The sequence below is a fragment of the Protopterus annectens genome, chromosome 2.part1, assembly GCF_019279795.1.
Source record: "Protopterus annectens isolate FY-2018-M chromosome 2.part1, PAN1.0, whole genome shotgun sequence".
In the NCBI taxonomy this organism is placed as follows: domain Eukaryota; kingdom Metazoa; phylum Chordata; order Ceratodontiformes; family Protopteridae; genus Protopterus; species Protopterus annectens.
In genome coordinates, this window is record NC_056729.1 from 249398288 (window position 1) to 249414317 (window position 16030).

The 16030-nt window shown below is 38.3% G+C and overlaps 1 protein-coding gene across 2 annotated transcripts in view; it reads left to right on the forward strand.

The window, feature by feature from the left end:
* The window catches only part of SMYD1 (SET and MYND domain containing 1), a 338058-nt gene extending 322671 nt beyond the window's left edge, over positions 1-15387 (forward strand). For both annotated transcript variants that reach the window (XM_044062105.1, XM_044062106.1), the window contains 2 exons: positions 9094-9262; positions 14750-15387. In XM_044062105.1, coding sequence (XP_043918040.1) covers positions 9094-9262; positions 14750-14905 — 325 coding nt within the window. In that variant the 3' untranslated portion in view covers positions 14906-15387. The remainder of the gene's footprint in view (positions 1-9093; positions 9263-14749) is intronic.
* Positions 15388-16030: the final 643 nt, after the last annotated feature.

Below are 16030 nucleotides of genomic sequence, written 5' to 3' on the forward strand. Positions count from 1 at the left end.
TCAGTTCCCACATATTTATACATTTCTTCTTGCTCAAGTTCATTTATATCACATTCTTGCCTCAAACTGATGTTTTCCTGGTGCTGCAGTTTTCCTTTTTTAAATGTTGCTTTTGCACATTTATCAAGATCAAATGACATTCTAATATCATCTGGAAGTGTTTTGACAACCTGCAGCTGTGCTTTCAGTTCCTCATCTGATGAGCTATATAGTTTTAAATCATCGACAAAGAGAAGATGAGAAGTCATTAGACTGTTGTTTTATAGGAGCCAAATTGTAGCCATGGCCTAAGCTGTTAAGTAAACAGCTTAATGGGTTAAGGGCAAGGCAGAATAGCAATGGTGACAGAGAGTCCCCCTGGAATATCCGTCTTTGAATTTTTATCCTTGGGATAATGATCTGTCCTTTATCATAGCTTAATTGCAAAGTGGTCTGCCATTGTTTCATGGTTACTGTAATGTAGTCAATCAGTGTAGGGTGTATCTTATATATTTTAAGCACTCTTTTATCCATGAATATGGGATACTATCAAATGCTTTCTTGTAGTCAATCCATGCTGTACTTAGATTATTCCCCTTTTTACAGTTCTCCGCTATAACTTTATTAAACAACAAATGATCCTTTGTTCCATATGACTTTCTTTTACTGCCCTTTTTTGTATTGCCATAATTGAGTTTTCTCCTAAATGACTGTAAACTCTGTCAATGTCAATTCCCGTGTACAGTTTATACGTCGTTGGAAGGCAAGTTATTGGTCTAGAATTTTTAGGGTAACTTGCAGGTTCACTCTTAAATAAGAGCATTGTTTTGCCTATCGTTAGCCAGTGTGGTGTCTGTTTGGGGTGCACATATAAATAGTTCTTACCCATGGCTAAATCGTCATGCAAAGATGTTATTACTGTTATCCAAAAGTTAGGTACTGCATCTGGGCCTGGGGTTTTCCAGTAAGAGGCTTTTCTTAACTTTGTTTCAATCTCTCTGACTGTTATTTCATCCCATTTCATATACTGTACCTTTAAACTTCTTATTCTTTCTATTACTTCTTCTATCCATTTAGCATCTTTCTTATGTTCCATAGGATCTTCATAGATACTTCTCCAAAATGTATCTACTTCCTCTTTTTTAGTGGTCTTTCAATTCCTTTTACCTTATTTCCAAATTATCTATAAAACTTTTTTGGGACATCAATAAATTTCTTATTTTGTACTTTTCCTTTATATTTATCTGTGCATCTTCTAAGTTTTTCCTCCTGTGCTGAAATTTTTAGTTTGTTATTTGCTATAGTGCATGATAGATCCTGGTCTGTTCTAATACTGCACATTGTTTTTATCACATCTATCTTTCTTAGTGTTTTTGCTGATCTCTTCCCTCTTCTATACTCTTCTAACAGTGGCACTTCTTGTCTTAATTGCTTTATAGTTTTCTCTATTCAATACCTCCATGATAGTATTCAATTTTGCCCCTTCCTTTCTCTCACTACCCTGTGTTCTTGTGGTAGAACTTTATCAGTTATTAATTTAGCTGCATAGTAATATATCCTGTTTACTTCTGTTATATCAAACAGATCTCTATGGACAGTCCTGATTACTGCATTCATTTGTTTTATCAGACTTCTGACTTTGAGTTTTATTGACCTTCTGCAGTCTATTTCTCTCATTGATCTTAATCTATCTATCCATGTCCATTAAATCTAGTCTGCAGAGGAGGTAATACCATGTCCCTCCTTGCTTGTTGTATACCACATCACTGTTGTATTGTCTGTAAAGATATTGAGAGGTTCTGGAAGAAACAGAGAATGGAAGGCCTGAAGAGCAAGATGGAGAGCTTTCATCTCCTTGATATTCATATGGTCTGCCCTTTGATGAACTGACCAAAGGCCCTCAACTTTCAGAGGACCAAAGAAGTCCCCCACCCTGCCTCTGAGGCATCTGAAAATTGTTCCTGAGAGGGGAGTGGGGGCTGAAAAGGAAGTCCTGGGTTGACAGACAACTGAAGAATGCACTACTGAAGCTTTACCTTGATGCATGGAAGAAGAGGAACTAGAAAGTGCAAAGGATGAGGAGGTTGAAGCCAGACTGACTTTAGGAACAATTGAATCTTTCTCATATGGAGTCTGGCTAGAGGAAGTACAGGAATAGTGGATGCCATGTAACCCAGGGCCCTTAGATACTCTCTGGCTAAAAGTAAGACCAGAGGGTGAAAGGACTGAAAATAAGCAATTAGAGTCTTTGCCTTGGGAGGTGGCAGGGACGACAACATAGGGATGTTCTGGAGCCTGCAAAAGAGAAAAATATGATCCTGATAAGGAGTCAGGAAGGATTTTTGGAAACATACTGTAAATCCTAGGCTTTGTAAGATGAAAATTGCATAGTGAAGGAGCTGAACCGGGGTTCCCAGAGAGGAAGCCTGAATGAGAAGGTTGTCCAGGTAGGGAAAAATTTGAATCCGCTCATCCTGCAGAAGGCAGTCACAGGAGCGCGGCATTTTGTGAAGACCCTTGGGACAGTAGAGAGACCAAAGGGCAAAGCAGAAACTGAAAATGCAAGGAAGAAACAGAGAAGTGCAAAAACTTCCTGAAATGAGGAAGAATAGGGATGTGAAGATAGGTGTGCTTGAGATGCAGAGAGACAAGGAAAGCCTGAGGAAGTAGAAGAGGAAACAGGGTCTGGGGAGACATTCAAAAGGATAGAACCTTCAGAAAGGTGTTGAGCTGGGAAAAACCCAAGTTGAGTTTCCAGGTGCCTTCTTTTCTGAAGACCAAAGATTTCTTGGAGTAAAACCCCTTCCCCCTTTGAGGGACAGAAACTGCTTGGATAATGCCTTGAGACAAAAGACTCTGAAGCACATCTGGAAAAAAGGGCATCTGTTCCTTGTGAAGTTGAGGAATGCCTAGAAAAGAAGAAAGGGATTTCCACATCATGAAATACATCTGACTAATGAAGGCCAGAACCCAAGAATCCTGAGTGAGCCTTAACCAATTGTGAAGAGACAGGGAAAGATGAAAAGATAAAGGAACCTGAATTAGAAGGGAGGGAAGAAGGTAGTCAGACAAAACCTGGTTTCTCTGGAAAAGGAGGCTTCTGAGTTGTAGGAGTCTGAGTAGACTTAGCAGGAAGAGCCCTCCAAGAACCTTTTTTACTCTGGGGAGGAGGGCAAGATTGACTACAGACAAAGGCAAGCTTGGAAGGGTAATTCCTTTGAAATTTGGGAACAGGGAAAACAAAAATGTGTTTCAGTTCATGCATGGCCTTACTCTTCTCCTCAAGAGACTTAAAAAGCTCAGGAGCTGCAGAACCAAAGATACTTTTATTGTCAAGAGGAAATTTAGCCTTAATATCATCAGGCAAAGGTTGAAGGCAAAGTCAGGAATAATGCCTTAGCACAGAGCCAAGGGCAGCAGCTCTAGAGGAGGCATCAGTTGTGATATAACTACATTTAATGGAATTACGATCCCCTAGAAAAGAGTACCCCAACAAAGAGAGTGCCAAAGCCTTTCCCTCAGAATCTGGAAGGTCTGAAATAACTTGAAAAGCCTGAGAGAGAAGGGTTAAAACATACCTGGTCATAATGGTTTGGTAATTCACAGCCCAAAAGGCCAGCAGTAGAGCACACCTTTTTGCCCAACCCTACTGTCCTTGTCAGAAGGAAGTTATTTAGTAGAAGGAAGAAGTTTGGAAGGTTTATCAGAGGAAACAGAAATAACAGTGGAATCAGCACTTGTAAAGAAATTTACAACAATCAGGCACTTTATAAAACCTATCATTTTTTTAGGAGCTGGGTGCAGGGAATCAGAAGCCTGAGAAGCTGCTGAAAATGTGTCCAACAAAGCAGCGAGAACAGGAGAAACAGCAGAGGGCTTAGGAGACTCCACTTGGAAGAGTTCATAATACCTCTTTTGAACATCAGAAACTTGGGTGCAACGGGACTTAAAAAAAAATTCCATCATACAAGAAACAATATCACTAAAGGAAATCTCCTCAAAGGAGAATCTGGACTAATAGAGCCTTCCTCCTCAGAACCATAATCAAATGGAGACGGAATTTGGGAGGAATAGGCCAAAGACTCTTCATCAGAGTCTAAGTCCTCATCATAAGAATCCTGCTCCCTAGGCCTCTTAAGAGGAGTAGAGGACCCAAATTGGGGGGGGGGGGGGCAGGAACAGAGACTCACTGAAGGGGTATCAAAACTATGCAAGCATTAAACAACCCCTGTGTAAAATCCTGCCATTCATGCTGATGATCCTTAGGAGCAGAGGAAATATGCTTTGTCTTCTGTTTCTTCTTTAAAGCAATCTCAGCCCTAAACATCTTAGGAGGGTCAGACTCCTGCAGACACTCAATCAGCATATTGGGAATCTCCTCCTTAACAAAAATCTGTAGAACACCCCTTGGTCCCTCGGATATTATCAGTGATGGTTCCCCCTGAACATCAAAGACAGTCTTTTGCAGAGCCTCCAAAGATGTGTGACAAGCTGGATCCATGCCGCCTCTGGCAGTTGTGGCAGAGGAATCTAATTGAATAACTGGGTGATCCTCTGGGCTTTCACCAGCCTCAGGAGAGACGTCCATAGGAGGTGGTACAGCAATTGAATCTGACCTAACATTTTTGGAATTCTTCCTAGCAGACAGCTGACCCTTGGGCATAGATGATCCTGCCATTGTACCCTGCGTCAACAACTTAAGACGTTGGTTCTACAGGTAGATAGATAAGGAGGAGAGATGACTATGAAGAGTTTTAGGGACAAATGCCTGACAAATAGGACACAATGCATGGTCATGGGAAGCACCTAACCAAAGCAAACACTGCTCGTGACAGTCCTTATGGGGAATGTGTCTCCCACACTGGCATTTCCCCTTTCTGGATGACATGTAACCTCAACAGTAAAAAAACATGAGATAAGAAGAAAAACCCCAGCTGGGCAATCATCTGAAAATGTCTCGGTAACCAGCAGATGAAGGAGTGTTCAGATCAATGATCAAAGATGGTGTTTGGACTGGGGCAAAGAAGTTCTGAGGTATGTACATCTGTACGTCACCATTATGCCCTAAACCATGAGCAGGAAGCATAGGTGTGACATACTGCATCCCTATAATAACCTAAGGCTTTGGTATGCTGGCTGGATGTCGGGCTATCCTTGGCAGGGAATATCTTTAGTGAAGCATATTGCAACAGTGATATGGAAGGACATCTTACTATACTTCTATCTGCTAACACATGCGGTACCTGTAAACCTGCATCATAGCTATCTTCAGATATAAGGCATGAGATAAAAGCCAAAAGGAAGGCTGGTGCACTTTCAAAACCCTAAATTCACATTCCATTTGGATTACCTTCTGTATAAGCTAGGAAATGATAAAATGTTAGTAAACCAAAGCTTCTTCTTCGAATGAAAGACAGCTTAGACTCCTTGGAAATCCAAAATGCTTCTGGAATTAATTCAGTAATTTGATTTGAGATTGCTTTACTTTAGAACAACCTGTCAGTGACTATGGTAAACAAACAATTTCAGACCCTAAGACAGTTGTAGGTCATATCTCTTCTCTATATATTAATAAAAAGTGAAAATGTTCACTATTCATCTTCTCTCTCATGCAGCCAATCCCTCTTTTGGCTGGATGTCCTCGTCTTCTCTTGCCTTCTTCACGTCTCTCCCAGATCTGTTTTACCAAATTGTCTTTTACTTTATTGTACATGTGACTGAACCACAGCAGTCTGTTCTCTTTGACCTTTTCTGCAATTGTGACTACTTTAGCCACAGGTCTGATGTCCTCATTTAGTCATATGCCCCACTGTTTCCATTCTACTACCCATTTAAGCTTATTTCAACTCAAGTTTCCTCATTTGCTCTGCCTTCACTGCCCAGGTTTCTGCACTATACAGAAGCAGTACTCACACCACTGTTTTATACAGGTTCATATTATAAGCACGAAAACTGAATCGCGCAAACACGTATTGAGCGAAACGTAAAGAGCGAATATTCACAATATCGAAGGTATGAACAGATACCGCCGTAGGAAATTCTTCCCTATGCTTCAATGGAGTGCGATCTCGGAGTTGGTATATTTAAGTAGGGGGGTGGGGAGTGCAGGTGGGCTTGCCCCCTGCATACAACAGTTAGTGACAGTATTTGTTTGTTAGTTTTGTTGTGTTTGGGATTCGATGTTTTGGGCTTTCGCCCTTTACGTGTCACTCAATATGTGTTCGCATGATTCAGTTTTTATGCTTATAATATGAACCTGTTTTATACACATTATGTTTCAGCTTTCTTTTCTGTCACACCATGTCCTGACATGTTATGCCATTGCATTTCATTTCTCTTCAGCCATACCTCCCAGATTCCGGTAGCTGTTATCCTACTGCACTTTTTCCCTCCCATCTTAACCTTTAGTTTCTTCTGCTTCCCTTTTTTGCTGCCATGAGCATTGTCTTGTCTGTACACAGTTTCATCATCTGTGCCTTCAGTTTTGTTTTCCAATCCCATATCATTTGCTGAAACTCTTGTTCAGACTCTGCTTGTAGTAATACATTGCCGGCATCTAGCAGCTTTGCTGATTAGTTCTCACTGACATGTTTGCTGATGTAGTGTACCACCAGTATGCACAGGAGTGGGCTCAGGATGAACCCTGATGCATGCCTACTCTAAATGGGTGCCAGTCTTTAAGTCTGAATACTATTCATACTTGTGTCATTGGATCCTTGCACATGACTAGCACTAATTCTACCAATACATACAGGACTTTATACCATCACAGGACTGTCCAAATTAGCTTTCTTTGGGCCTTGTCATATACTTTCTCCATGTCTAGGAATGCCCAGTTGGACTCTTTTCATCTCTAGCCTTTTCTCCCCTATATGTCTCACTGCAGACATTGCATTTGTTTGTACTGCATCATGATGTGAATCTGATGGGAATCTGAAGTGCACACTTCCATCTTATTTTCCAGTACTCTGCATACTTGTTTATCAGTAAGCTTTTCTAATACTTTCAACATTCATTCTCTTTACTTGTCCAATTCAGTTACTAAAAAATTCACTCAGTTCAGTTCTTATACATGGTGTGCCTAAAGGGTTTACTATCAAAATGTTGAAATTCATTTGGTCTAACATTCATATGATCGACCTATATGGTCGACACATGAATAGTAAGTAGTTAATTTGGTTGACAGGAAGTGCATGCAAATTACCTGTCGACATTATGTTGCAAACAGGGCAAAGATTTTGCCTTGTGTGCACTGTTGTGCATTCTTGGAGTTGTAATATATAAGTAGCAGGGGGTGTGGGGGGTGCAGAGGACCTGCAAAAACACTCGTGTTAGTTTGCAGGTGTTTGTCGACCATTTAAATTTATACATTTTTTTTTTTGGTATTTTGAACATTCAGTGTAATGACTTTCGACGTTATGAACGTCGACCATGTGAATTTCAACATTTTGATAGTAAACCGTGCCTAAAGTAACACCCCCTCCCAGCAGGCTATGGATGCTCTGTAGTTATGGTTGTAGGCAGTGAGTGGGCTGATATAAAGAGAATGATGGGATGAGGGTATCACATGTCCTGAGGTCAGGCATGGCAGGAGTGATCAAAATGTGGACAATCAGATGAAGGAATTTATTGAAAATAATACAACTTATTTTCATTATTATTGCTTTAGACAAAAATATAAAACTCAGTCATTTTCAATTGTTTCATTTGTTCATGACATCCAAACCAATGGGTAAAAAGTTTCACACAGAGAGACTGTTCAGTAAAGAAAGACCCAACCAACATACAGTCTTCACTGTGTAATACCTTAAACTTCCTGCAGTGAGGGCCTATGGGATGTATGTAAATAATCCCTTAAGGACATACCATAGGAGGCACTGTAGTTAGTAATGGGTCTGATAAGGGAAAAGTGCACTAATCAGATGACTTCCTTGGATTTTGAAGATATTCCCTCAGAAATTAACTGGGATAGTACTCACTTGACAACCTCCATAATTAAGGCTGATAGTTTAGCACAGACGATCTAAGCTCCATTCTATAGTCCTGGGTGGTGGGAGGCTAGGTATCTATCTGGAATCAGCCTAGTGGGACTTAGACCAAAGGGAAGCAAGCAAGTGTGCCACAAGCTACTAGCACATGAGCACGTGACTCTGACTTGTAGTAGACCAAAATATTCATCTTTTGTTTCTAATAGATTAATTTGCTCTTCCATAGTTTTTGGCACCTTGGCAACTTCCATAATTAAGTCTGGCAGTTTACCACAGAAGATCCAAGGTCCATTCTCTAGCTCTGGGCTTGATTTTCACAGTCTCCATTTGCCTACCATGTAGTTCTGACCACATCTGATGATTCATAAATGTTAGCCTGGTAAAAATATATATGACTACATATTTCTCTGTTCATGCTTTTTTTTCCCTCTGGAACTTACTTCTATATATCTGTCGTTATGGGCAGTACTTAAACTGAGTTTTTTGCCTACATTTTTTATGTTTAAGTCACACTTTAGGATATTTTTCCTATATACATTTTCTAGTTCTGTTTGTAAAGTATTAGATGAGTCCAGGGTTTTATATGACTGTTGATTAGATGTTATTACATATGTATATCTATGTTTCGTTATGCTTGAGCCATGGCTGAAATAGGTCAATATGGTCAATTCACTTAATTTGTTAATGAAACAAAGAAACAAACAAATAAAACAAACAAACAAACAGGCAGACAGACAATAAACATCTTTGGTGCATATGCATTTATTATCATTGTGCAAATCAAATATGTGCATATAGTCACTAAAGGTTGTGTGTACTAGAATCAGAAAGCCAGGCAATATTTAAAAAAAACAAAAACAGTAGTGTTACGCCACATTTGCTACTATGCACCCATGTTGATAAAAATGTTTTCTTGTTTAGGACTAAAATGTGACATAAGTACAATCTGGCAATGGCCATGCTTTCTGTGTATGAAGAGTGACAGAAGTGGAGTGAAGTGCAGAATTAAAAATAATGTCTAAACATGAACAACCAATAGAGAGGTATCTACTTATTCAAGGAAAAAGCAATGAATGCTTTAATAGTGTCTCAAAATGGATTTTAAATACATATATTTTTCTTTTAGGAAAATCTATCCTCCAAATAATGCCCAGCTTGGAATGTCTGCAATGAAAGCAGGCCTGAACCATTGGCATGCTGGATCTATAGAGACAGGCCATGGAATGATATGCAAAGCCTACTCCATCCTTTTGTTGACACATGGGCCCACACATCCTATTACTCAGGACTTGGAGGTAAGAAAATATATAATAACACACATTAGAGTGTGCAGTGAATAGATATTGCAACTCACACAGTTTTACAAAACCATGTATGCGATAATATCGTTATAGCACAGAACCTAGCATGTGTCACTGTACTTATGACATGAGGCTGTATTTTTCCTTATGCAGTCATTTTATTTATTTCTATATTTGCACATGATGAACATACTTCATATACTCCTGTTTAGTAGTCAGATTATTTGGATTTCTGGATCCATTTCATAGCCAACAGAAGAGTTCAATTAAAAGCATTCAGAAAGTTCATAACATCTCAAGGAATCAGTATCTTTGGACCCTTTATGTGTACAGTTGCAAGGACAGAATCAATGTTGTAGTCGTAACAACAGGAAACAGAAGGAAAATAGCACTAATTTAGAATAACAGGCAGGAAATAGTATAAACACTAAAAATGAGGCATTCGTCATAAAAATCGTTGTTGTACTACCTTCAGAAAGAAAAGGTTTTGGGAAACAGGTGGTTATATATATTTTGGCCATACTTCAAGAGCAACATGGACTTGCTGTAATGTGGTATCGAGTTATTTTCTCCACAGAGAGCATCGGTCAGAACTTGCCCATAGACAAAAAAGTAACTTGTGCCATCTCCAGTGTTTTATTTTATTTTATTTATTTTTTTTGTTACTAAAGTGAAGATTTATTTTTCTCATGCAAGTCTATTGGGTGCACCCAGGCAAGACTTTTGATTGAGTTTTCTTGCCTCTTAACTATCCATCTTTTTGCATCATGTCCATATTTTTACCTCATATTTTTAATTTGTTCCTTGTAAAATTTTTGTCTTTGTGGAAAATCACTGAGGATTGAAGTCACTAAATAATGACACACATTTGAGTTTCAGTCTTTATACCCTTCAGAAATGTATTCTTTCACAAACCCTGCTATTCTAGCAACTTTCTAAGTTTTTAAGGTCACTATTTAAAATATGTCCCTATTTTTGAGTCTTTGCTTCCCCCCACCCCATTATTCCAGTTTTTGTCCAGATTTCTTGTGCTAAGAGTTGTCCATCCAAAACACTCTCTATGGGAAACTAGTTGCAGTGTTTATTTTGCTTGGAAGATGATCATGATGGGCTGTGATTATCATAAGACAACTATGAATTATTTAATAAGAGTATTTTGCTTGCAAAAATAATTAATTTAATGTCCCTTGGAGAACATATAAGTGTGTCACATTAGCACAAATGGTGTCTGCACTTTCCCTTCTATTGAACTGTCAACCTGTACCCTTCTTCGAAAGAAGTCTTTTAACATGATACACAAACTGCAGGAGATGGCTAAGTCTAACAAATGTTATATTACTGAAACAAATGGGAGGAAGGCAAGAAGCTTTTGTGGTCCTGTCATCCCTGAAGGTGCTGAATCCAGGCAGGTCCATGTTCATTTTATCCTGATCCATAATCCTGACATATTAATAGACAGTGAGCTAGCAATATGAACGTTTATCCAGGACTCTGAGCTTTTATTTTCTGTGTCACAGCTGAATGCCAGTGTGTGTGTGTGTGTGTGTGTGTGTGTGTGTGTGTGTGTGTGTGTGTGTGTGTGTGTGTGTGTGTGTGTGTGTTGGGGCGATACTATTCTGAATATTCTTGTAGACCAGAGAATTAGTTCTGTTGAATATTTTGTTGCAGTACCTAGTCAGTGGTTCTATTCCCAACTTTGTGCCCACTCTGTTAGCCACCAGTGGAATTAGCAGCCACAATGTTCAGGAATCAAGTGGATGTCTAAACAATGTCAGCTATGTGGACATCCAGGACACCTTCTTGAAAGCTGCAGTTTCACAAATGAGTACCTGACTGTCCTGCAGACAGTGGTACTTTCTATATTTTAATTCTATAATCTTTCAGTGTTTGGTTTTGTGCACTTAAAGAGAAAATAAATAAACCCCTCCCCTGAAATATTACCAAAGTCAGGTGTGAGGAAGAGGACGTAACCTAAACAAACCACTTTTAATTATCTGTTGGTAAGAACACTGTAGCAAAGATTCCATTTCTTCAGAACTCTCTCCCGAGGATAAGCCCTTTGGGAAAACTGTGAACTTAATGACAAAACAATATAGCTAGTAGTACAAAATAACTTGTCAATACATCAACAAAATAATATATGTATGTAGGGAAAAATCTGCTGTTAAACCAAAATAAGTCAGAAAAAACTGTAATACAAATACTCAATGTGTGTTTCATACAGCATTTCATATATGTTTATTAAAGATAAAATCAACTCAATGTGTGTTTCATAGAGCATTTCATATATGTTTTTTAAAGATAAAATCAACTCCTAGGAAAGCAGCTTAAAACAGTTTTGACACTACAAATGCTTTTTCATTCTTTTGTACTGTTCCACTGATAACCACGTCAGCTCTTCCTTCTTGATGCCTCATTAATCCATTTGTTCTTCCTGGGTCATGGGGGGGGGGCAAGAATGGAGTGAACCAAGAGGGGGACCATCATCCTTGTGGAGGAACAAGGTTTTCTTATAAAGCCTGTTGCCCAACTGTGCATGTTGTGGCAGCCAAAGGTTTAGTATGCAATGAACTTTGTGATGACTTGATGAAATGGCTCCATCCCCCTTGTGAATAGTCACGTATATGTGGTCCCTGGTGTACATGGGGACTGCATCACAAACAGTGTGCCCTGAGTACACATTCCTGCCCTTCCTCTGAAGAGAGATGAACAGGCTGAGTCTCTTCATTCTTCTCTGCCCCGTTATGGCACCTCTAGCAGGTCATTTAGCTACTAACAGAACTTGTATCACCTGGGTTATTGTCAGAGCTTTACCCTTCTAAACCATCAGAAATGGCAGACATCATATAACTTGTAAAATCCAACCAGTCACAATTATTCAATTATACAAATAAATGACCCTGATGTTTAATTTAAGTACAATGGAGAACTTCCATGTGAGACATGGGCTTTCATAGATGTTGAATAAATGCTGACATTTGTTTTGTCCAAAGCACTCCCCATATTCATATACTTAAGTTATTGTACTCCTATAAAAGTAAACTGATGTGCATTACCATGCTCATTTATAGAGGGGTCCCAGAGAGAAAACCACTATAGCCATAACACTATTCAGATAACAGAGAGCCATAGCCTTCTACACAATTCAGTTAGTAACTGTTGATTGGCCATTCTGAATCATAGTCATGATATTGATAATAAAATGGCCTCAATCTAAGTACAAACAGAGTGCAGCATAGTAGCATTCGGTAAAAACATTGCTCCCTCCTGATATAAGTCGTATTCATCTTGAAATGGATATGGTCATAAGAGACCTGGGTACTTAAGTGCATAACTCTCTGTCATTTGATCATCATGTTTCCAACATAGTCAGGAAATTCTTCTATCTGTCCCAGGTAATTATCTTCAAGATCCAAGGAAGTTATCTTATTAATGTACTTTTCCTTTATCTGCCACATTACAGAATACAGTGTCCACTTTGGTATGTGCAGATTCAAGTATATCACTCAACTGGAAATGCAACAATAATTTTAACCAAAAAAAAAAACAAAAAATGAAATGCCTTACATCTTCCCACTAATTTGTTCAGCTCTCCTTATACTCACTAGTCTACAGGCTGCTCTGAGGTGACCTGTGTCTCACTTTTCAAGACAAGAAAGACCCGGTCCTCTTTGACCTTCTGTTTCTTTGTAAAACCAGTGGCTTTACAAACTCCTATACTAGACACCTAAAGCTACACCAACAAATAAACAAGACTCACTGGAGAGAGAGATTTGCTGAACAGGAAACCACAGGAGAACGTGGGGGTACTTGGCCAGTCGCTGTAAAATGTGGAAGATGCAAACAGTGCAGATTTATTGAAGACAACTATGGTGGATGGCTGCACAGTGTGGCCAAAAAATGGCTTTGTGGAGGTAAATTTAATTGTTTCGCTGAGAGGGTGTGGTGTACCTTGCTATCTGTCAGTCCTGTCAGGCTTTTTACATTGGCAAGACGATTAATGGGTTAAACCGTAGAATTTACCAGCACATATACACCATCCAAAAACTTAACAGTAAAAGTGTATAGGCACAACACTCTATGGTTTCTGATGGTTTTGATAAGTTCAGGTTTCTAGTGTTGGAGCAGGTTCACAATGGCCCTTTTCAGAAAAATTTATTGATGCACAGGGAAATGGTGTGGCAACTAGGATTAAACACCACCAATTCCCTGGGCTTAAAAGAAAGTGTTTCCATCACCAGTGACCTTAAAAGAAGACACAACATGCTTTGAGATTTTTTTTATGTTTTAACAAACTTGCATATGGTTATTTTTTTACTGGTATTTTTTTACAAGCATTTAGTACTTTACTTGTTTTTTTTTTACATTGCTGTTCTTAACCAACATTCAGTTGTGTATGTTACTTTTATTAGAGGTTGGTCTGTTATACATTGATTGCTTCATCGTTGGGGGTGGGGTTCATTTGCTTGGAAAGTGTTTAAACTAGTTTTTACTTTGTTTTGTGGTTTTGAAGATGTCAATGTAATGACGAAAGTGCTAAACCACGTTTATTTGTCCTATATTAAAAGTGTTTTGGAGTTTTTTTAAGTTTATTTTGTTTTTTCTTTTGTCTGCTATTGGATTGCCAAGTGCCAGGGTATTTGTGCTGTTTATTCTACTGACTTCTACACTCTCCGGTGATTTTCTTTTTTGGTACTTACGTATTAGTGAACATTTTTTTCCCAGAAAATTATGTATAACCCACTTTTTGGCTTTTTGATGATTAATTGGTTTGATTGATTGATTGACTCATTCATTCATTCATTTATTTATTCCTTTGTTTGGATGCAGAGGTAAAGTAACTAGTATAATGGACATTTTTGTAGCTGCAAATTAGGTACTAAGCAGGAGTACTTTTTTCCACAAGACACCACAGATAATTAGTATCACAAGACATTCATACAAATTACATATTTAACTTAGAGACCAAAATAGACCTGGACTATTCAAACTAAGAATAAGCAAGGAATCTAGTGAATGACTTTATATACATACCTTAAAAAGTAAATGCAATTATTAGCTAAAGCCTGCAGTTCTGTATTCTACAGGAAAATTATGAGACTAAAGGGGTGCGCTAGTCCTTGTTGGTCAAGTGAACAGCCCTGTGCATCTAACAGACATTTTAAATATATTATATAACATGATTTCTAAGTGAGATACCTTTTCAGCTATTCAGTCACTTAAATATATGTTTACTTCTTCAGGGCTAAGATTTCAGAGAGAGCAGCTAATGGGTTGTGTTATAATTTAATCTATATTACACCAATTTTGATTCTTGACACTGATCTGCAACATCAGTATTTATTTTTTTATACTACAGTCTAGTACTTGGTACCATTATGTACTTTTCTACACTATACTGTTCAAAATGTCCTTTCTTTTTTTCCTTTCTCACATTATAAATACATTATAACAAGCATTTTTTTCTTTTCTGTTACATAGGCTATGCGTGTCCAAACCGAGATGGAGCTGAGAATGTTTAAAGAAAATGAATACATGTATTACAAACTGAGGGAAGCAGCCTTACAAAACAGACCAATGCAAGTTCTTTCAGAACCCAAAGAAGCAGTCACTGGTCTATTTCAGAGGAAAAAATAAACCTGCTTGGATTAGTGTGAATATAAAGCACCAGAAAATACTCTCCTAGATGACAAAACCGTCTTTTTTTATAAAGTAAATGACAATATTTTAAAACACCATAAATATTTAGGATATTAAACCCCCAAATTTTAATTTATAACTTTTTAATGAATTCAGACTTGTACGGTTCCTGTTGTTTTTCAAGTGCAATATTTGCAATATGTCTGTTTTATGTAATGACACAGAATTCCTTTTAGTGTTGCATCTGTACTGAACAGCAGAATTAAAACATGCCTTTCATTTCCTCCTGTACATAGCTCCATATATGTTGATCTTTTTAATTCCACCACAATAAATGCATAATTCAAATAACCAAATGTCATATTAAAAATAAATGCTGAAATTATGAGACAGAGCAACTGATCATTTTTCTTGTATAGTCTGACTACAATATTTGTGATGTTAATAAACATGGCAGTTGAGGTCTGTCTTGCCACTGATTTCCCTCACTGGTGCATTTTCTAGCTTCTTTTGTATGTACACTTCTATCAGTGTTACCATACTAAACCCATCATTCTGATAGACTTAAATGGTTAATTTTGTGGGGAAGACACAAGGTTGAGGTGTTCAGCAGTAGGACATGTTATCACACCACGACTACCTCTTCTGTTTTTTTGCTTTCCGTAACCCAGCGAATGGGAGATGGAAATTGAAGGTACAGATGGGAGAGGATATCATTCTGAAAAATTAACAGTCATGTCCACCTCCTGTAGATACTTAATTGTACATATTGACATAGTAGTCCCTGTTTACAACTGTTCTGCCAAAAGCAGGCAAGTAATAACCATGATCCATCAGGGAAATATGACTGGCACCAGTCCTTAATCCTTCCTTATCTTGACTGCCCCTCTGATGCTTTTGATGCTACCTGAGTTGACTGCCAAAGGAAGAGATGAACACAATACACTACTCCTGAATGGTAGTCTTTTGTTTATATATATATTTTTTCATTTAAAGCATAATGCCAGCAAGGAAGAACATTATTTCTACTTCAGGGACGGTTACCCTGGAAATAGATCATGTTACATCCAAATAACAGCATCATCATCTAGAATTAGGACAAAGGGAACACAATCTCTTTCT